The 19,289-nt window shown below is 51.3% G+C and overlaps 9 protein-coding genes across 9 annotated transcripts; 5 read left to right on the forward strand and 4 right to left on the reverse strand.

The window, feature by feature from the left end:
- Positions 1–557: 557 nt before the first annotated feature.
- MRS44_002106 (uncharacterized protein) lies at positions 558–1,954 on the forward strand (the record flags this gene model as incomplete). Its single annotated transcript, XM_046282497.2, has 3 exons — positions 558–915; positions 1,356–1,369; positions 1,421–1,954. 3 exons carry the CDS (start codon positions 558–560, stop codon positions 1,952–1,954), a joined length of 906 nt encoding a protein of 301 aa, XP_046126665.2.
- A 2,214-nt stretch (positions 1,955–4,168) lies between these two features.
- MRS44_002107 (uncharacterized protein) lies at positions 4,169–6,487 on the forward strand (the record flags this gene model as incomplete). The annotated part of the gene is made up of 10 exons (XM_046277429.2): positions 4,169–4,309; positions 4,375–4,742; positions 4,805–5,061; positions 5,109–5,489; positions 5,534–5,691; positions 5,750–5,850; positions 5,900–6,033; positions 6,089–6,148; positions 6,198–6,290; positions 6,345–6,487. 10 exons carry the CDS (start codon positions 4,169–4,171, stop codon positions 6,485–6,487), a joined length of 1,836 nt encoding a protein of 611 aa, XP_046126666.2.
- A 588-nt stretch (positions 6,488–7,075) lies between these two features.
- On the reverse strand, positions 7,076–8,099 carry MRS44_002108 (uncharacterized protein; the record flags this gene model as incomplete). The annotated part of the gene is made up of 3 exons (XM_065622691.1): positions 7,076–7,509; positions 7,788–7,868; positions 7,925–8,099. The coding sequence occupies 3 exons, from the start codon at positions 8,097–8,099 to the stop codon at positions 7,076–7,078; spliced, it is 690 nt and encodes a 229-aa protein (XP_065478763.1).
- Positions 8,100–8,755: 656 nt separating this feature from the next.
- On the reverse strand, positions 8,756–10,365 carry MRS44_002109 (uncharacterized protein; the record flags this gene model as incomplete). The annotated part of the gene is made up of 4 exons (XM_065622692.1): positions 8,756–9,312; positions 9,366–9,893; positions 10,086–10,246; positions 10,340–10,365. The coding sequence occupies 4 exons, from the start codon at positions 10,363–10,365 to the stop codon at positions 8,756–8,758; spliced, it is 1,272 nt and encodes a 423-aa protein (XP_065478764.1).
- Positions 10,366–10,801: 436 nt separating this feature from the next.
- MRS44_002110 (uncharacterized protein) lies at positions 10,802–12,531 on the forward strand (the record flags this gene model as incomplete). The annotated part of the gene is made up of 3 exons (XM_065622693.1): positions 10,802–11,589; positions 11,642–11,797; positions 12,165–12,531. The coding sequence occupies 3 exons, from the start codon at positions 10,802–10,804 to the stop codon at positions 12,529–12,531; spliced, it is 1,311 nt and encodes a 436-aa protein (XP_065478765.1).
- A 375-nt stretch (positions 12,532–12,906) lies between these two features.
- MRS44_002111 (uncharacterized protein) lies at positions 12,907–14,117 on the reverse strand (the record flags this gene model as incomplete). The annotated part of the gene is made up of 2 exons (XM_065622694.1): positions 12,907–13,321; positions 13,435–14,117. 2 exons carry the CDS (start codon positions 14,115–14,117, stop codon positions 12,907–12,909), a joined length of 1,098 nt encoding a protein of 365 aa, XP_065478766.1.
- A 104-nt stretch (positions 14,118–14,221) lies between these two features.
- On the forward strand, positions 14,222–14,650 carry MRS44_002112 (uncharacterized protein; the record flags this gene model as incomplete). The annotated part of the gene is made up of 2 exons (XM_065622695.1): positions 14,222–14,425; positions 14,489–14,650. The coding sequence occupies 2 exons, from the start codon at positions 14,222–14,224 to the stop codon at positions 14,648–14,650; spliced, it is 366 nt and encodes a 121-aa protein (XP_065478767.1).
- A 584-nt stretch (positions 14,651–15,234) lies between these two features.
- MRS44_002113 (uncharacterized protein) lies at positions 15,235–16,461 on the forward strand (the record flags this gene model as incomplete). Its single annotated transcript, XM_046280265.2, has 4 exons — positions 15,235–15,733; positions 15,786–16,052; positions 16,099–16,313; positions 16,363–16,461. The coding sequence occupies 4 exons, from the start codon at positions 15,235–15,237 to the stop codon at positions 16,459–16,461; spliced, it is 1,080 nt and encodes a 359-aa protein (XP_046126675.2).
- Positions 16,462–16,577: 116 nt separating this feature from the next.
- Positions 16,578–19,198, reverse strand: MRS44_002114 (uncharacterized protein; the record flags this gene model as incomplete). The annotated part of the gene is made up of 4 exons (XM_046277431.2): positions 16,578–17,320; positions 17,371–18,293; positions 18,344–18,830; positions 18,913–19,198. 4 exons carry the CDS (start codon positions 19,196–19,198, stop codon positions 16,578–16,580), a joined length of 2,439 nt encoding a protein of 812 aa, XP_046126676.2.
- Positions 19,199–19,289: the final 91 nt, after the last annotated feature.

A 19,289-nucleotide genomic window follows, 5' to 3' on the forward strand; every position in this document is an offset into this window, starting at 1 on the left:
TCAATGGAACATGGTTGACAATCTGACACAGTGGTTCATTACCAGAGACCGTGTGCAATGCAATATGTCTGCATATTTACTTTCGTAACGGGTAGCGAGAACCATAGCCTGGATTCATGTCAGGAACCGCAGAGACCAGGTACTACAGAGACCCTTACCGCTTTTACTATCAATCCTCCAAGATCATGAGACAGGAACCAGATTGGTCGTCGTTTCTCCTGCGTGACTCCTCATTAGCATGATAGTACATAGCCCAAAGGCATCAAACAAACCCTGATCTCCGGTGTTCGGAACTCCATGAGAGCATAAGAGCGCCTCAGCCTCCTCATAAACTCCTTGGGAAGTGAATGTTTTTCCAGACCTGTCCCCTGGGTCATATCCGTACAGCATGATTCTCCTGGAATGATCCGGCAGGTTATTGAACTTGGTATCGAGCCATGACTCAAACTGCGGACCTCTGGGGTTCCTCACCCATGTATTCCGACTCCAGCTGTGCATTCCATAGATAGCGACGACACTGGATGATTTTAAGCGTCAGTGAGTGTTGAAACCGCATTATGGGGCACTTACTCATAGGAAACAGAGTCGGTGTTCTCGTCTCCCGAAACTACTTCCAATCCAAGACGGTGGTCACCACCGAGAGGATGAGAGTAGGCTTTGTAGTCTTCCTTCTCCTTCCCATCGTCATCGTCATCGTCATCGTCATCGTCATCGTCATTCCCAATCTCCTTGGGGCTTTGTTCATCCGAGGCTGCATTATCGTGCAGCTCATTAGCGTCGTTGACTGGGACCTCTGCTCCCTGAGGCTACTCCTCCTCTTCCCCCGTTTTCAACGCCGTCTCCTCCGTGGCTGCGGCCATGATCTCGGCGATCTCGACTTGGTCAATGATCCTTCGAGCGGCCAGGCTGGCCGAAGTATGGCAAGAAAAAAACGCCAATTTTGTGTATGAAGCTACAAGATGCGCGTCGGTCGGCTATGAGATGACAACGCCCAGGCAGCATCAGCGACAGCTCAGGCGGGGGGAGGCCGGCCCGGTCCAAATTCAGATCCAGGCAGTGTGACTGACCGTTTCTCATAAAGTTTCGCGTCCTTACAATTACAACCCCAGCAAGCGAGTCCGATTCATCACCAGAGTAGAGTCTGTTCATTTTCCATGGGTTACTTGACAGCAAAAGGCGCCTCCACAGAAAATCTAACAGCGCATAACTTGCACAAATCCACGCCACCAAGGTCCTTGGTCATGGGACCTTGATGGCGAGGTTGATTCATAAAATCTGCCCAAGCGCCGTCATTCACGTTATCAAGTTGCAGACGTTTGACGTTTAGAACTCCAACAAACTTCAGATCAACCCAGACAGCGCGATCAAGGTATGTCAGATCCTACCAAGTCATTTCTCTTGCTGTCCTAACTGTACACAGGCCATCGAACATGCAGCCGAACGGGGCTCCCAGATAGTATGCATGTCATGGACGATCAAGCCTCCCGAAGGAGACAAGAAGAAGGAGTTTGACAACGCGATTCACAACACTCTCAACAGCAAGGGCGTTCTCATGTTCTGCGCGGCCAGTGATCAGGGCAAGTCGGCCGACCTGACATACCCGCACGGAAGCAATCACGCTAGCTTTCGAATTGGCGCAGCCAAAGCCACTGGAAGCATGTCCGACACAGTGGGCGACGCCCATGACCCCGACCCCATCCTTCCTGGCCATCAGGTAGTAGTCAACAGCAGCGATGATGTCTATGACAAGGATCTACAAAAGTTTGAGGCTCATTCGGGCAGCTCTGTTGCCAATGCCCTCGCAGCAGGCCTGGCGGCACTTGTTATCGAGTGCGTCAGACTGGGCGTCTTTTACACCAATGAGAACAAGCAGCTCGACCCGACTTCGGCGATAAGGAAGGATGGCTTGATCAAGATACGCGACCGCAATCAGATGAAGTACGCGCTATCTTAGATTGGGACCAATCGGAACACAGACAACAAGTACATTGAAGTGTGGGATACATTCAATGCCGTGGCTGAGAAGTTGAGGCAGAATGAAGGTTCTCGTATTGACCGGTTGGAGAACATTGCGACTCTGGCTAGGTTCTTTCTGAAGAAGGGAGTGAATTATGGCGAGTAGCTGGTTAATTATGTGTACACTGTAAGAGGGGCACAGGGGGAACCCGATAGTAATACGAGCCGGTTTGAAGTTTCAAGTCACTGGGTGTGCTTTTACCCTATCCAAAGGCTTGGGAGGTATGATAAATGAGCGAGGCCAATCATCTTGAAGCACAAACATGCTTTGTTTCGGAGGTAATTTGCGGAGTCGAGAATTGAAGTAAAGGAAGTAAAACCCCCAGTCCTATCCACTTCTCCAATGTCATTCCATTCAGTCGAGGAAAAAGGAAGCCTGAAAACAGTGAGCTATTGAAGCGGGATTTTTTTTTTAGAATACAAAATGATTCCATGACGTTAAATACGGAACATACAAACATAAAGGACAATGTGAGAGCCAGAAGTCAAGGGTAGGTGCTTCTCGTTGGTGGTAGATACGGTAGTGGATCATCTCCGTTATCGCTCCACGTGACTTATCACGTGTATCCCGAGCCGATGTTTTTTGGACATCACGGAAGAAGTCAAGGCTTCATGCCGATCTTTAGCTGATCCGGACTGTTTCGACCCCGAATATCTCACCCTAAATGCTTAATAAGATGCGACAAGGTGAAGGTGCTCATCCGAACGGCACTGCTCCGTAAGATCAGCGTTTTCTTACTGGAACTGTTCCCATCAGACGCCCAACCTGATTTCGCTAAAACAGACGGGAAAAATCACATGGTCAACTTCTGCACAGCTACCCCGTGACTGGGGGAGTGGTGTTGAAGTTGGGATATCCTGGGGTGCGGGGTAAGCAATTCATTTCTCCATTGAGCCGCACCTGAACCAATCGGCGTTTATGCGGGCAGTTATCATTAGTGCGATGAGGTACCGACAATATCTCATCAGCGGAAATCGGCATTGAACGTCATCACAGCACACAGGAAAAGTGAAGAAAGTGAGCAGGAAAACGAGAGCAATTGCAGCGTACAGGTTAGGATTGATACCTCTATAGCAACAATGTTGGTTTGCAATTAAAAATTTTCCTTGACCTGGACCTTGACACCATCTCCACCGACTCCCTCAAGTCAGCAAATCCATTGGCGCGGGTGGAGACATTCACACCTTGGCTAGTGGGTAAAAGAAAAAACAACGGAATAATAAGGTGAGACTTACAGTTAAATCAGTCTCATGTATTCTTTACTGGTCAGCGCCCGCTCGGCTCATGCGGAGAACCAATCTTGAGCGGCAATAACGGGACAGACATCTCCACTGGTTTGGATGGATGTGCCGAGTCGATAGTTACGCTTCCCCACCGCCTACAAGGGTGAATCACACGAGACCATTCGCCAAGGTCATACAGACCTCCCCCAAGATGGATCCTATTCCTGAGGGATTCTCTTCCTTGAACTTGCCCAACGTTGAAAAGTCACATTGCTTTTACCAAGGAGCGGGCGTCAGGCCCTCGGAGAAGCCGTCGACCCCATAATTCAGCTCTGACTTGGTCCAATCTCCTCGAGTCAAGTCAGTCTTACACATTTAGCGCCAAAAACTTGGCGGCGCGATTTAGGTAGCTTAAATCCTTCAAGCAACTCGTGAGGGTGTCCTTCGCATGATTTCTAAGACAAGAGGTTTCACAGAATGGCGGGCCGGAGAGACAGCCGAATATTGATCGACCCTGTCGTGGTCCAAATGGTGCGTCGATGCAACCACACAAGTCAACGAGTGGATGACATGATGTCAGAGGGTGGTACCCCATCTTCCAGGCAACAAAAAATGTACCCTGCAATCGTGCAACAACCTGCTCCATCTTCCAGGCAACCAGAATTGTACCCTGCTTCATCACGGCAACCTGCCCAAAACGGCTTCGGCTGCGGCGGTAGATGTCTTTTAACCGGGTCCGATCATGAACCAGTTGAGCGCGGGGGTGGGGATAGGATCTGGGGAAGCACAATGTGCGGATGGAACGTTGAGCTTAAATACAATATAACAATGTCGATGCTGCCAGAACTTTTGCGAGTATCGATCGGCAAAGCAATCATTGCGCCTCTCTCCTTCTAAGCCTTGTTGTTGATACCCACAACCTGCCAGAATGGAAAAGGATCCAGGACACGGCGACTCCTCTCACTACGAGAAGGACGGATCTGCTGTCTTGCAGAACCCTACATCGTTTGCCTCTCATGAGGGCCGTCGCAAGTCGGTCGCAGTCAACATCGTTGAGAACCCCCTCCAGGTAAGACCCAGCATTGCCCATCCATATCTCGTACCCGAACAGTGACTGATAGTCTCTCCGAGTAGAACAAATCACCCGAGACTGTGGTTGCCGAAGCCCGAGCCTACGCTGAGGAGAATGGACTGTCTGAGCATGCCGACCTCTTTGGTCGGGCTGCTCTCGTCGCACGAGATGGTGACAGCTTCCCCAGCTTGTCCGAGTTGAGCGAGGATGAGCGCAAGGCTCTGCAATACGAGAAGGACCACAAGTGGCATGGCCCAGTGATGCTTTGGTATTCCATCGGCCTTTGTGCCGTTGGTGCTGCTACCCAGGGTTGGGATCAGACTGGTGCCAATGGTGCCAACTTGTCGTTCCCCAAGGAGTTTGGCATTGAAGATGAACCCTGGACTATTGGAATCATCAACTCCATCATCTTTCTCACAGCTGGCCTCATGTAAGTCGTGGAACCCTTGTCACACCCGGGCTTAGACGTGTGACCTAACCCTCCCCCCTTAGTGGTGCCTTTATTGTCGATCCCCTGAACCACTACTTCGGACGAAGAGGCGAGATATTTATCACTGCCTGCTGCTTGGTAGCGACCCCTATCGGTTCTGGTTTCGCCAAGTCTTGGCAAGGCCTCTTCGCAGCACGCTTTGTCATGGGCATCGGCATCGGAGCCAAGAACGCCACTGTTCCCATCTATTCTGCTGAGATGGCCCCGGCCCGAATCCGTGGTGCTCTTGTCATGTTCTGGCAGCTCTGGGTCACAGTTGGTAGGTTTCCCTTCTTCTGCTGGAAGTCTTGGCTAATCACCCCAAAGGTATCTTCCTCGGCTTTTGCGCCAATGTCATTCTTAAGGATGTTGGCAAGATTGCGTGGCGCCTTGAACTTGGCTCTGCCTTCATTCCTGCCTTCATCCTTGCCGCCGGCATCTACTTCTGCCCTGAATCTCCTCGTTGGCTCATGAAGCATGGCAGGCACGCCGAAGCATGGAAATCCATGTGCCAGCTTCGAGCGCATCCGATCATCGGCACACGAGATTACTACTACTCATATGTCATCTACCAGGAAGAACTCAAGGAAGCAAGGGGAGCTGGATACTTTGATCGTCTGTGGGATTGCTTTGCCGTCCCCAGAATCAGGAGAGCAAACTACGGTGCTTCGACCGTCATGCTGGCTCAGCAGATGTGCGGAATCAACAGTAAGTCGCCCACCACTACCGGGGACAATGCTAACCCGTTTCAGTCATCTCGTTCTACAGCTCAAGTATCTTTACCAGAGTGGGCTATAGCGATGACCAGGCCTTGTTCGCTTCCCTGGGCTATGGTGCCATCCAGGTCGTTTTCACAATCCCGACCTTGTTCCTGATCGATACCAAGGGTCGCCGAACTTTGACCTTGGCTGTAAGCCCCGTTCCGGCCCCGAACAACTTGAAGTGATACTGACTCATTGTCCATACAGACCTTCCCCATGATGTGCATTTTCCTTTTGGCAGGTGGTCTTTCCCTGCTGAACGACTCAGAGAGCGTGTCCCAGGCTGCTCGAATCGGACCCGTCGTTCTGTAAGTGTAATGGATTATTAGGATATAGTCTCAAACTAACGCTATGCAGCTTCGTCTACCTTTTCACCATTATGTACTGCCTGGGTGAAGGACCCGTTGCCTTCCAGTACTCGGCCGAGGTCTTCCCCACCATTCAGCGAGAGCAGGGAATGGCCTGGGCTGTCTGCATCAACAACACCTTTGGTAGGTGCTGACAATTCTTAGCTTCTGATGTGCTGGTACTAATATGTTTCTGCAGCTGGTGTTCTTGGCCTGACATTCCCCAAGATGCAAGATGTCATGACTCCAACCGGAGCCTGTAAGTCACTATCTTTCTAGCTGTAACTCAAGTGCTAACATTGGTTGAGTTGGATTCTACGCTGGCCTCAACTTAGTCGCCTGGGTAATGATATTCTGCTTTGTGCGAGAGACCAAGCAAATGACCCTGGAAGAAATTGACCGTGAGAGAATCAGTCCAACTCTGCATGTAACCTGCTTGCTAACCAGATACTCAGAGGTCTTTTCCGTCCCAACCAAGAGCTTCATCTCATATGAACTCAGAGTTTGGCTCCCCTACTTCATCAAGCGCCACGTCTTGCGACAAAAGATTGAGAAGCCTGCGCCTATTATTGAGAAGGCCGAGAAAAGCGACGCTTGAACTGGCACTAGGGGGAGATCCCTGCTGGCTTTCGGTCGGACGTTTTGATAACAATGGACCTGTCGATGATCGAACGGGATACGTGAATATGAAGTTTGTCTAGAGACTGCCAAGGGGCCTGACGTGTCAATGAATTACAGTCTCTTGTGGAGTCTGGCTCTTTCTCAATAGTTTAGCTATCGCGACAATGGGCAAATACGAACTACCTACATCGATATGATTGAAAAGATGAGCCGCACCAGGAGGCTGAAGTGGTATTGGGAGTGGGTCTTGCGCAAAAGCATCTGGCTCACCGTCCGTTGGAGCCTCTTAGGCATAGGCACTCGGGTCTAATAAAGTGCTTGCATATCAACGTGGGCCGAGAAGCAGAATTGTTGAACGACGGGCAAGACGCGGTATTGGATTTATCTGCAGGCCCATATCGGGATGACTGTATCCTGCCATGACACCATCCAATTATCCATTCCATTCCACCTCGTGTCCCGTTCTATCTAATGCCTTGAGAACAAAGGATAGATGACATCAATGGGAAATGCTCACCGAGAACATGCAAGCGGGCCGCATAGTCAACATTTTCAGCCCCATCTCTCACTTCTCCCAGTACAACCGAATACCCCGTCTCACAGCAGTTCCCCCTCCTTGCAACTTGGCGTTAAGCTGGCTCGGATGCTCCCATGCGAACAGAATCATAGTCAAAAACATCAGCACGCTGTCGAATATGTACAAATAGGCCTCGTGAGAGATGAGATAGCCCGAATTGCCTTGAGCGTACTCGATAAGTCGAAACAAGGATCGAATCATGATCAGACCAGCTGCAATATACAGCACAAGGAGGTACCTCTGCCAAGGAATGCCCGATGCCAGAGCTTTCGTTGCAAGGGCACCAGAAAACCTAATGTGAAACAAAGAAGCAGTGATGGCGAAGAGAGAAAAGAAGACGAGCTGGACAACAAGGCCGATGATGACGATGCGTTCACCATTGTGGAGGGCATCGAGGGTACCTGCAGCCATCATACCACCACCTAAACGCTGTTGTTAGAGACCTGGCCTATGGATAAGTGGAATAGGGAAGAGACTTGCCTGCGCCTTGGAGAACAAAGGACAGGACGTCTCCGAGGACAAAGATTTTGGTCAGCCAAATTCTCCGAATGGGAGAACAGCTTTCCCCATCTGTGACAAGAATTATGCGCCCAAGAATCATGTATATGCTTGCTGCGAACAAGGCCGGCGAGATGAGCAAGAGCAAAGTCTGAACAACGTATGGCTTGACAGTCCAGTTGGGGCTTTCAGTGGAAGATACCGCTCTCTGTGACAAGGTCAGAACGGTGGTGAGTGAATGTGATTTTGGAGGTACTTGCGCCAATATAACCGATGATTTGCACTAGCTAGCGGTCAGTCTCTTCGTCATTACAGAGATGTGAAGTAGGAAAAGCGTACTGAAACCACCAATAACGAAGCAGGTAAAGAACCACGTCTTGGTTACAATCAGCTGATACACATGCAATCCTGTGATTGCTATGAAGAGGACGATGAAAATGACCGCCGCAGCCATGGAGGGGTCATATCGGTAGAGCTTAAAGATGGCATCGCCACTCGACTCTGATCCAGCCATGATTGAGAGTGGTGAGCAAGGTCGAGCGTTGATAGAGACTGTGAGAAAGGAATGAAAGAGCGAAAAGCTGAAGTGAATGTGAAGTGAGTCTCGAGAAGAATAAATTTACCAACGATACCTTGAAAGGGCCAGCTGGACTTTATTGACAGCTGTTGGCGATACGCGATTGCCCCTGAAACAAGGCGAGTCTCCATGTCCCCCGTAAGCGCTGTGCGAGGGGACCGTTGCGCTTAACGCAAGTAAGCCTTGCTGGAGTCGATGCTTCGCCTCAATCTCGGGTTCGGACACTGCGCGAGTACGGAATGCGAGGTACGAAGCAGCATGTTTCAGGCTGAGGCTTCCATTGGCGTTCCTTGAGCCGTCTTGGGCCAACAAATTTTAGGTCCCCATACTTGAAGAGGTTGGCTCCATGGTAACCAGAGATTCAAGCTATTTTTTGAAACTCGCGCGGGAAGGCAGTAAGAAGGTCCCCCCCCCCCCCGGTCAGATGCATCGAGCACCACCCGGCCAAGTCACTTGTCTCGCAATCTTTTGCCCTGAATCCTACCCTGTTCGTGGTGCCGAGATTTAAATACCTATGTCACAGTCAAGTCTCGATACCCTCAGGGAGACCAAAGCGACTTGATCGATATGGCGCCTCTCAGCATCAGCTTCTGCTATTCTCTCGGCAACCACCCAATCTCCTCCATCGGCCAAATCATCCAAGTCCGATGCTCCTCATCTAACGCTACATAGATCTTATCCATCAGGTCGTTGGCCCATCCATCTAACCACCATTGACGCGATAACTTGTTTAAAAGCACACAGAAGTATGAGAGAACGACCAACGCCTCCTGTTCCTCGTCTGCTAGCAACGGAAGGAAGTCCTCAGCTAACACCACCCAGGAAAAGATATCCACCAGATCCCTCTGTCCTGAAACTTCGTAGAAGACGCCAAATGTCTGGTTCAGCGCGTCTAGGGCGGTGTCATAGATGCGGCGACGTTGCTCGTCTTCGACTGATCTCGTTACTAGGCAGCGCAGATCGCGCACATAGTCGATCTGGAAAACTTGATCTCTGGCGGCCAGGTGATATGATGCCTTTCTCATCATACAGGCGAATGGCCCAGCCAGAATGCTTTCGTTGGCCATGCTGATGAAGCTCCTACACCCTCCAATCAAGACCATCCACTGGGGGTAGGACCAGTTGTCATCCACGGGCGAGCTTGCAAATGCTGCGTTGAATCTGTTAGCAGTCTTGTCAAAATGCCAGGTTCCTAAGACGGACCGAAGTAAATGGTAAAGATAGAGAAGGCGAATAAGCATTGGCTGTTGCTGCCCTCGTCAAGCCTTGACATGTGCTGGGTTGCGATGCTTGATGCCTTGTTGTGGCACTCAATCGCTCTTTCATGGAGCAGGTCGCTTCTACCGGGCGAGAACTGTGCCAAGTGTAGGGCAGACACCGAGAGGAGGGCGAGCATGGCGTAGTCGCAACTGAAGCAGAGCTTTACCACACGCACCCGCCATAAATCTCGGATCAGAGGGTCATCGCTGAGAGTCGCGTATGTCGAGGTGGAAAAGTTGTGCAATAGTTCCATGTCTAGCATATCCAGAGTCCATGGGGTGGATGGCAACGGTGATGCTGACGGGGCGGGTAGTGGCTTTGCGTAGGAGCCCACTGGGAGGGGTCTGAGGATGAAGTGACATGTTTCATTGCGCCTCTGGCAATTGCTGCAGATGGGCCTTTCTTCACCGCACTGCCAAGGGGCATTAGCATTGGACTGAGAGGAATAGATGAAGCCATCGACGTTGGTCACTGGTCAGGTGCGGAGTTGGGCCAAATGGATGCAAAAGAGGCTCGACGACACTCGTGAGCATCCGTGATGGTGAGAGATGAAAGGCTAAACCTTGGGCACAGCATCATCTTGCAGGATGGCCAACACAGAATGGGACGTGGCGGACATTCCCCGCGACGCCACAGTTAGGACCAAAGAAAGCAACGACTTACCTTGATCTTTCTTTTCTTGCAAGCGGTGCACCCTGTCCGTGACTTGGTGTGCGGTCTCCTGGGCTTCGTAACCCGAGGCTCGGATACGGCTGGGAGGGAATCCGGTGTGCTCGCCATTGATGTCGTCAGAGCTGAATCTGGTGGCCCCAAGATTGGTGAGACTAGAAGAAAGAGTTGCTCGGGTTAAGAATCAGGGAGGAGGGCGCAGCTTCGATCCACGTGGATGGAGAAGGCTCGGGTTTAATGCGAAGTACGAGCCTGTGCGAAGTTGGGGCCACATTTGGGAGGACAATGAACCAATCATATCGAGCTGGGTCCGTGACATCCGAAGCTGGTCTCGTACCCACGGCCAATTGCATCATCTTGTGGAGTTGGTAGGACGAGTTTGGGGAAGATGGAAACAAGGACTCCACCGCCGAGATTAGAGACTTCGCATGGCAGTGGAGCAGCGCAACTTGATGCGATTGGCACAAGCTGGGAGAGAAATGCATGCAGAATGAGACCTTCCAGGGCCAGTGTGTGAGGACTGGACTGGAATATAAACAGAATTCAGTGGCAGACCATGGCCACCTGCCTTCTCCTCGTCTTTACTCCTCCCCGTCCTTGTTTAATCTGTCTTGCGATCCCTTTCAGGTGTTTCTCCATTCTAGCTGTCTTGTTGCTCCGCCGTCCTTCGCTTCTTCCCCATAGCCTGTGTGGCCTTTCCTCCTTCAACCATGGCTGGTGGCTACGGGTCGGTAGACACCAGTAATTGCACAAAGGTCACGCCCGAGTGTCCCGTCAGCGCCACCTTGTATGGAGACTACTTCAGTACCGGTGCATGCGCTCTCTTCGTCGCCCTATACGCCATCTTGATCTTCTGCCAGCTGGGCTTTGGCTGGCGATCAAAAACGTGGTCATACACCGCATACCTCCTCGTCGGTTCCGTCTTCGAGCTCATCGGATACATCAGTCGCGTTCGCATGTCCTTCAACCCCTTCATCAGCAACGCATTTATCCTGCAGATTCTCTTCCTCATCTTGGCTCCGACCCTCATCGCAGCCGCCATCTCGCTGACGTTTAAGCACCTCGTCTTGTACTATGGCCCCCAATACTCTACCATTCGGCCAAGACTCTACCCTTGGGTTTTTGTTGGGTCTGACTTTGTTTCCATTGTCATCCAGGGGATTGGAGGCGCGGTTGCGGCATCGGCGAGCACAGGCGATGACCCAGACCCCAAGAAAGCGGACCTTGGAAACAACCTCTTGATCGCCGGTGTATCGTTTCAGGTGGTCAATATGGTTGCGTGCGGCGCCTTGATGATGATTTACATCCGCCGATATCGAAATGCCCGCAAGCTGGTCACGTATACCGTCGGCTGCGGTGAGGACGGCATTATCTCGACCGACTCGACCGACTCTCCTTCTACATCACACAGGACACCCCAGTCCGACAAGCGGGTCAAACAGTTCATCTATTCCATCACCATAGCGTATGTCGCCATCATCATCCGCTGCATCTATCGGTAAGTTGGCAATCCGATTGTCTCACATTGTTGGTCTAAACCATGTCGATAGCATCCCCGAAATGGCCTCCGGATGGGGCAGCAGTATCATGCGGAACGAAGCAACCTTTATGGTCTTTGATGGTGCCATGATCCTCCTCGCCGTCCTTCTTCTGACCCTCGTCCATCCGCTTTGGTTCTTCACGTTTCTTAGCATCAAGCCTCCTGGGTTTGTTCTACCAAAGAAGGAATCTAGGAATCGCTCCATCGAGATGGAATGATAACGAGAGAAAATGCGGGCGTCGAGGGCGTAGTTGGGAGTTGATCAATCCTGGGATGGGAGGAACAAGCTGCAAGATAACTCGGATGGACTTGCGCAGTAGGGGTTCAAACAAGAAAACAAACTGAGAGTGTTGGACGAGAAGATGATCAAGGCGTGTGGTATATGACTACCACGGGGAATAATCTATGGTGTTTTTCGGCATTGGGTTTCAATCCCCGCATGTGTCAATAACTGTGTTCTTTGTTATTGTGGCTGATGGCTTCTTTTAGAAACGTCACCAAGATTACAATGGGGGGTTTCATTATGCAACCAGCTTAAACTATCCTGCAATTCCCAAGCGACTGAAACTCATGATTTACCCTAATAAGACTCAAGCCTGTGATATCTCTCTTCAATCCTTGGCCCAGGAGGTCGGTGAAAGCCCAATAACACCTCCAAGCATTACTCAGCCCAAGTCTTTCCAGTTCTCTCAACACAGCCCGGCTGCGCCGGATCTATTATCAGATGAGGCAACGCTACGGAAGGTTTGCGATGTTCCTATGAGGGATATCGTCGCATCTTGCGGTGAAACTCTCCGTTCCACGATCAACTGGCTCGATGATGGCGAAAACGATGTGGGTTGTTTGCTTGACAAGGCCCCAACACCAACAGGAGCACTGCTATGCAACGATTCAGGGTAGAATAGTTAGGGAATGAGAGAAGACGGATAGATGGTTGAGCTTTGGACAACCGGATGATGTATTTGCCTGGATTGATAACGTTTGTTCTAGCACACAGACTCAGGATTTGGTAGGTGGCTAGGTTTGATGGTAAAAATAAGCCGGCCAGAGAAACCAAGGATAGTTGTCGAAACAACATGATCAAAGAATCTGATTCATTCCGTTGATGATTGACATCATGAAATCCCCAGATACATCATGAACAGAGGGACGAGGATGGAATAGGACAGGGAATCTTGCCCAAAAGAAATCCATGGACTATAATGTGGAATGGAGGGCCAGGTTGGCAATACAATCGACGCCCCATTGTCGTCTCAATCTTGAGATGGAGGATTCTCATGACGGTAGAGCCGTCTCGACCAAGTCCGCCATGTACCAGTCAATGGCGCCGCCCTCTCGATTGACAAACCTGTTCTCAATCTGCGAGTACAAGAACTGCTCGGCATCAGACTTCGACATGTTCCACGGCCCCTCGGAGGCTGTAGCGCCCGTAGTGTCCGTAGCATCAGCCGTATCTTGGTTGTAGCTTTCCGGAGGAGCCCAAGGAGATGTCGCTGGAAGGGGATGGGTCTCGGTCGCCAGCCTTGGGGCCTCACTCCAGTCCTCACCGAGCTGCAGCCGCGCCGCCTTCGGTCGGTCGAGGTACTGGAAGAAGACCTGGAGGATCCAGTTCTTGACCTCCCAGGTCTTCTGCAGTTCCTGCAGGGCCAGCAAGCAGAGCTTGGCGCGATGCTCGGTGACGTAGCGCCGGCTGCCTTCTGAGAAGCGCAGACTCAGATGCACAGAGTGTTGAAGATGTTGGTGATGACATGGATCTGGCCGTGGCACATGCAGCCTTCCGTCAGCATGCTCTCGATTATTGACGTGTTCCTAGTAGCGGCCTGTAAAGCCACCTGTCCATCGACTCCTCCACCGTGCGCTCCATCTTGGCCGCACCTTGAACGGTAGAGGAGAATGAGTAGGTTATTATATGCTAGGTGCAACATGCTGGCGTGGAAGCTTGGTGTATTCTCGAGGCCGTCCATCCGCATTTGACTCGGGAGTTTTGACCTCCACTGTAGGAGATACTCTCGGATTTCACTCCGTTTGGCGCCTGTCAGGTGCTTCAAAGGCAGAAAGTCATGATGGATGATGCGCCCAAGTATGCGTGATAGCTCAACAAGACAAATCATGTATGAAATGGACTCTTGAACCTGGGCCGGCGACATTGACGGACCAAACGCAGACTCAAAGTCTTTGTCGCAAAGGGTCTCTATATCGCAATCTTCATCGCTTACCCTGTTTGGTAACCCCAAGACTGCAGCGCATTGCCTCTCACGGATGTAGATGGACCACCATATGCGCTTGCGCAGCCTCTGCAGCTCATCTTGGACACCACGTGGCGACCGATGCAGGGCTTTCGTTTGTGCCAAGCTGACGGCGGCCCCAAGCCAATGTCGCGTGTCCTTTTGCAAGAGAGCGCCGGCCCTCCAGAAGCTCAAGAGGAAGAGGGCCTGGATGACGATGAGTGCCTTGGGCTCTATCTCGGCATGCTCCTCCTGCTGCATTTGCAGTAGTGGTTAATCAGTTCATCTCTTGGGCTGCCGACAAAACCCGTATGCGAGGCCCCTATGCGTTTCTCGAGTGCGTTATCGCCATAGTCGGTCTCGCAATGACTGGCTTTCTTACAAACCCGATTCCCCGATATATCGGAACGTTCCTCGGAATGGGCGGCACCACAGCTTTGATCTCGACGACACTCGCTTGGGCGCAAAACAACGTCTTCAGCGACGTCGACCGCGGTGTTATTACTGTAATTCAGGTTTGTCATGCGGCTCTCGGTGGCGTGTACTCTGCACTTGTATTTAGGCAACAGGTAAGAGAGAAATGACCCCTCAAGTTCGGTGCCGGAGGAAACAAAGGCTGATCTTGCTGTCAGGATGCTCCCAACTATGTACCTGGTATTATCGGAACCGGTGCCCTGTTTCTTCTGGGTGCCATCATGGCACCTATTACATCTTGGCTTCTTTGGAAACTAAACAGGGAGGCGGATCGCGGGAAAAGAGTCATCGAAAATAACGAGTCCTTTCGATACACATAGTTACTGCCATAAACTAGCGGCATACGTGCTTGGAGCTTTGAAGAAAAAATCCATTGCCACGGTAGCTAGGCGTTTGAACTGCAGTCCGACCGTGACGTTGAGCTCTGTATTAAATATCCCAGGTAGTGACAAGTCAATTCCTGTATAATGATGTTGGTAATTCAATTCAGTTGCCTCAGTGAAGTTAGCGCTTACCACGGCTGATAGCATGGCATTGTGAAGATCGGCTTCCCTGTTGACATCGAGAGGAGTATGGTGGCCTCGAACGGAGTTGGGAAACTAAGCACGGAAATAGGCCGGACTTTAGGCCCCCTCAAGTAATTCCGTGGTCTTATTTACCTTGCTAGCTATGCACGCATTGTTCACCGTCCGGGATATAGCGGGAAATCACGGCAACCTCAGGGAAAGCAAGGACTTAGATCAACATATGGTTAAGCGACTTATCCTCACGAACATGCCCGGAATAATGTGCCTTCTGGCAAGGTTAAATAGAGGGAGTTTGCTAAATGACTTTGACCTGCAATTATATCACTTCCTTCTCAGAGTGGTCTCTACATCACAATCCGCTTGAGTCACAACCTGCAATGGCCCCGACGCACCCCGACGATGTTCCTTATCCGTTCACGGTTGACACTGGCCAGCGAATAGAGGCACCACGTCAGAATAAAGGACCTGAAACTGCAACATTGACTTTCCCCAATGTTCGCGGTCGATTCCCGTCTGCGCAGGCTTCACGGCTGCGATCGATGACCTTGGAGGCATACGCCGACAAGGGCAAGATCCTCGCCGTCCCTTGCTCCTACGACGCTTTGTCATCGCGGCTTGTCGAGGAAGCTGGGTATCCCATGCTTTTCCTGTCTGGATTCACGGTCGCGAGCACCCACGGGCTTCCAGATACAGGCTACATCGCGATGCAAGAAATGTGCGGTAAGATCCAGGAAACAGTCCGCCAGACGTCAGTCCCTATCATGGTGGACGGTGATACTGGATATGGAGGGCCATTGAATGTCAAACGAACGGTTGAGAGCTTCGCGCTTGCGGGCGCGGCGGGCGTTATGATTGAAGACCAGACATGGCCGAAGCGTACGTGCCCACATCCCAGGGGTCTTAATGAATGCTAATAGGCTGTCCGTAGGCTGTGGGCATACGAAAGGAAAATCGGTGGTATCCCGCGAAGAAGCCTTCGCACGCATCCAAGCTGCATGTGATGCCAGGGATAACGGCCTTGATATTTTCATCCTCGCCCGCACTGACTCTCTCATATTGGGATGGGATGAAGCCATGTACCGTGCGAAGGAGTTTCAAAGAATTGGTGTGGATGGCATCTTTATTGAGGCTCTTCCCGATCGTGCTGCCATGAAGAAGGCCGTGGACGAAATCAACATGCCGATGATGGCAAACAGTAAGCCTCTAGTTCACCCTTTGTGTGCATGACTGACACATTCAAGTCATTGAGGGAGGTTTAACAGAGAATCTCTCAGCTCTGGAGCTAGCAGAGCTTGGATTCAGCGTTGTCGCCTACCCGTTCACACTCGTCGCCGCTAAACTGCGAAGTATCAGGGAAACATTGAAGGCTCTCAAGGCAAGCTTGCCTGTTGGGCCTCCGCCCATGATTCTTTCCGCTGAGGAAGTCTGCAGAGGTGTAGGCTTCAACCAGTATTGGGTAAGGAATAGGTGCTCTAAATATGGTACTGCGACTCACACTTAAATAGGACCTCGAACGGAAATATGCTTATACGACGAACGGACAGTCGGACAAGAAGAGGAAGATGAATGGCAGTAGGGGCATCGGGTCTTCAGAGGTGGAGTAATACCGATGGCAAGCTTGAACGGCAATAATAATATTTGTCTCAACCTCTGCAAGCAGAATAGAATGAATGCATCTTCGAGTCTCCCACTGTGCGCCTCCTTTGCCCTTGTTTGGTTGTCACACCTCTGGGCCGGGAATTACGGGAAGATTCCACAGGAAGCTCCAGTCTCCATCATCCAAACCTATCATACCAGTGGACTCATCCGTAGCAACTCCAAAAGGGGCCATGGACATATCCCACGGCACAGACAGCCAGTCCTCCGGATTTTGAAATGCTTGCATGTCGACCATGTCAAGGTCACGGCCCTCATTGGCTAGAAGTCTATCCAAACCCGCCGTCATGCTTTGCTCAGTCCCCTGCTGGAATGTCGTTTTGACAAAGTTGTGCTTGTAACGCTCTACGTGAACTTCCAAAACGGCAGCATACCGGGATGCGAGCTCCAGATCATCCCAGGTACTCCCCCGAAGCGCCTCAATACCACCCTGTAAGAAGTCCAGGGAGGTCTCCAATTGTGTTTGCTTAACCCCTAGTCCTAGGGCCTTGAGAAGAAAGACAGACGCTGCAATCACACGCCTAGTGACACGTGTGGGACAGTATCGCAGCTTCTCCTTTTCAGCCAGGCGAACGGTGCTTTGAAGAATTTGCCCGCAACCGTCGATGACTCTCATGACGAACTGGAGATCGGCTGTAGTAGCGAAGCTCTGAATCCAAGTTGGGCTGTGCCGGTCGGTCGATTCCTGGGTCTTGGAGACCGCGTCCGTCAAGCGATCAGCGATGGCTTGCATACCGAGACTGTTGAGAAAGACGTTATGATACTGGTACTCGATAGCAAGGAGCTCGTAGGTGTGTTCAGGCAGTCCTATTCTATGTGAGTATCCTTTTTAAGTCCAACTGAGCGGATCAGCGTACTTTGCTCACACAGATAAGCCTGCCGCCATGCCAGAAGCTGCTGCTGAAAGTCTTCGATGCTGCTGACGTATTTGTAGCTTTGAATGAGCTCCCTTGTCGCACATGTCGAGGAGAATAGAGTATTGGAGATAGACTTGGCCAGCCTTGAAAGCGCTAGCTGGCTGTCAATAAAGTTCCGTTTTTGTTCAACATCGAAGTCTGAGCGATTTGACAAAGGTTCAAAAGCCGATGAATTCAGGCTCAAAGGAACAAGCGAGGAAGATCCCAGTCGACTGGAGAACTGCTCGTCCGCAATGAAGATGACCTTCCGAAGCCATGTATAGCTGTATATGCGTTTCTGCTGTTCGTCCGGCGAGTTCAGCCCAGCAACCGCCAGCTTGGCCTTGGATGCGTCAAAGATACCGATTTCGTGACCCAAAGTGACAGCACATCCGAGAAGCATCCAGGACATACGATCAATCATTCGTACCGGGGAGATGATATCTCGGAACCAGTTCCCATGAATGTCCTGGGTCACGTCTGCTTCATTATCTCCCGGCTGGTCACGATCATCGGGCAGCTGGAAGATGAGGTCAGAGTCCCAACCATCGGATTTCGGAGGGAAGTAGACAGCTCTGGGCGCCCATTCTGTCATAAGTATGAGGGCCTGGATTGAACCAAAAGTGCGTGTCTTCGCTTTGGACTTTTTCTCCTGGCCAAAGATGATTCTTGTTACTAGGTGCTGGCAATGCTCCCAGAGGCGATCATGCAAGGCGACGCTTCTCGACCAGCTGCTTGTTCCTCGGAGTGGATAGAATCGAGACCCTACCATTAGAATTGTGCAGCAGAGCAATGGTTCTTGGGTGATGAGGGAGTAGTGATTAGCATGGTGGCGGTAAAAGTCGTCGAGAATGGGAGACCAAGGAGAGAGATTTTCGAAGAACCTTCCGAGTCAGCTTGCCAACAAACCACCTTTCTATAGCTTCAAACTCACAAGTCGATGTATGAAATGGCCTCACGCGCCGTCAGCCAGCCCATGCGGACAAAGCGGAACGAATTCCACAGCTTGAGGGAGTCGCTGCTCGGATCCGAGGGCTCCCAAACAGATGACGCTATTGGATAAGCGGGACGTATGCGTGGAGGATTCGAACAGCTTGGCGTCTCCCACTCATTCCACCGCTGCGTGTTATCTTGGTTTCTCGACAACTGTTGCAACAAGCTCATGATATCTCCATCGTTGGATATCGGGGCACGAAGAGCGATTTGTTGTGCCACATCGCTCTCTTCTGGTGCACCATCGGCGATGGGCGCGATCGACTTGAAATCTGGAATTCGATCGCGTTGAGGATGGCCTTCATCAGGAACCCGTTGATGGTCCGGCTGGATTCCTGTCGTAATTGACGGCGTACGGTTTGCGCTAGATGTCAGAGACAGAGGCTGGCGGAGGGTTTCTGGTAGACCTCCACCATGTTCATCATCATCTAAAAATCGTCAGCCTTGACGTACTTGGTCATAACCTTCTGGTATCGCAATGGCGACCAGGTCTTAATACCCAGCACGCACCTATCGGGCAATCTGTTTCGCCCTCGCCAGCTACTGTTTGATCCGATCGTTCTCTAATGGCAGCGTCTGGTGAGGCTGATTCTTGTGTGAAGGAACATTGTCTTCGCTCGCGCTTACACCTCCTGCAGGCCGTCGTTGGTGCATTGGGAGCATCCAAGATGCACCTCGTCTTCTTCTTTCTGCACGTGTCACACGCCTTAAAGATGCGCGTATAGTCGCGCAAACGGCTGGTTGAGGGGCGTCGAGGGATTATCCGACTGAGGTTGCTTATAGAAGCGGAGCTCATGGTCAAAATTAAGTGAAGCTGAGAAATGTTGGAGGGCTTGAGCACAGAGAACTGCAAAGGTGCTCGATCATTTCAGGTGAGGGGGACTGCA

This window comes from Fusarium solani (assembly GCF_023522795.1).
Source record: "Fusarium solani strain SB1 chromosome Unknown bctg00000001, whole genome shotgun sequence".
NCBI lineage: Eukaryota > Fungi > Ascomycota > Sordariomycetes > Hypocreales > Nectriaceae > Fusarium > Fusarium solani.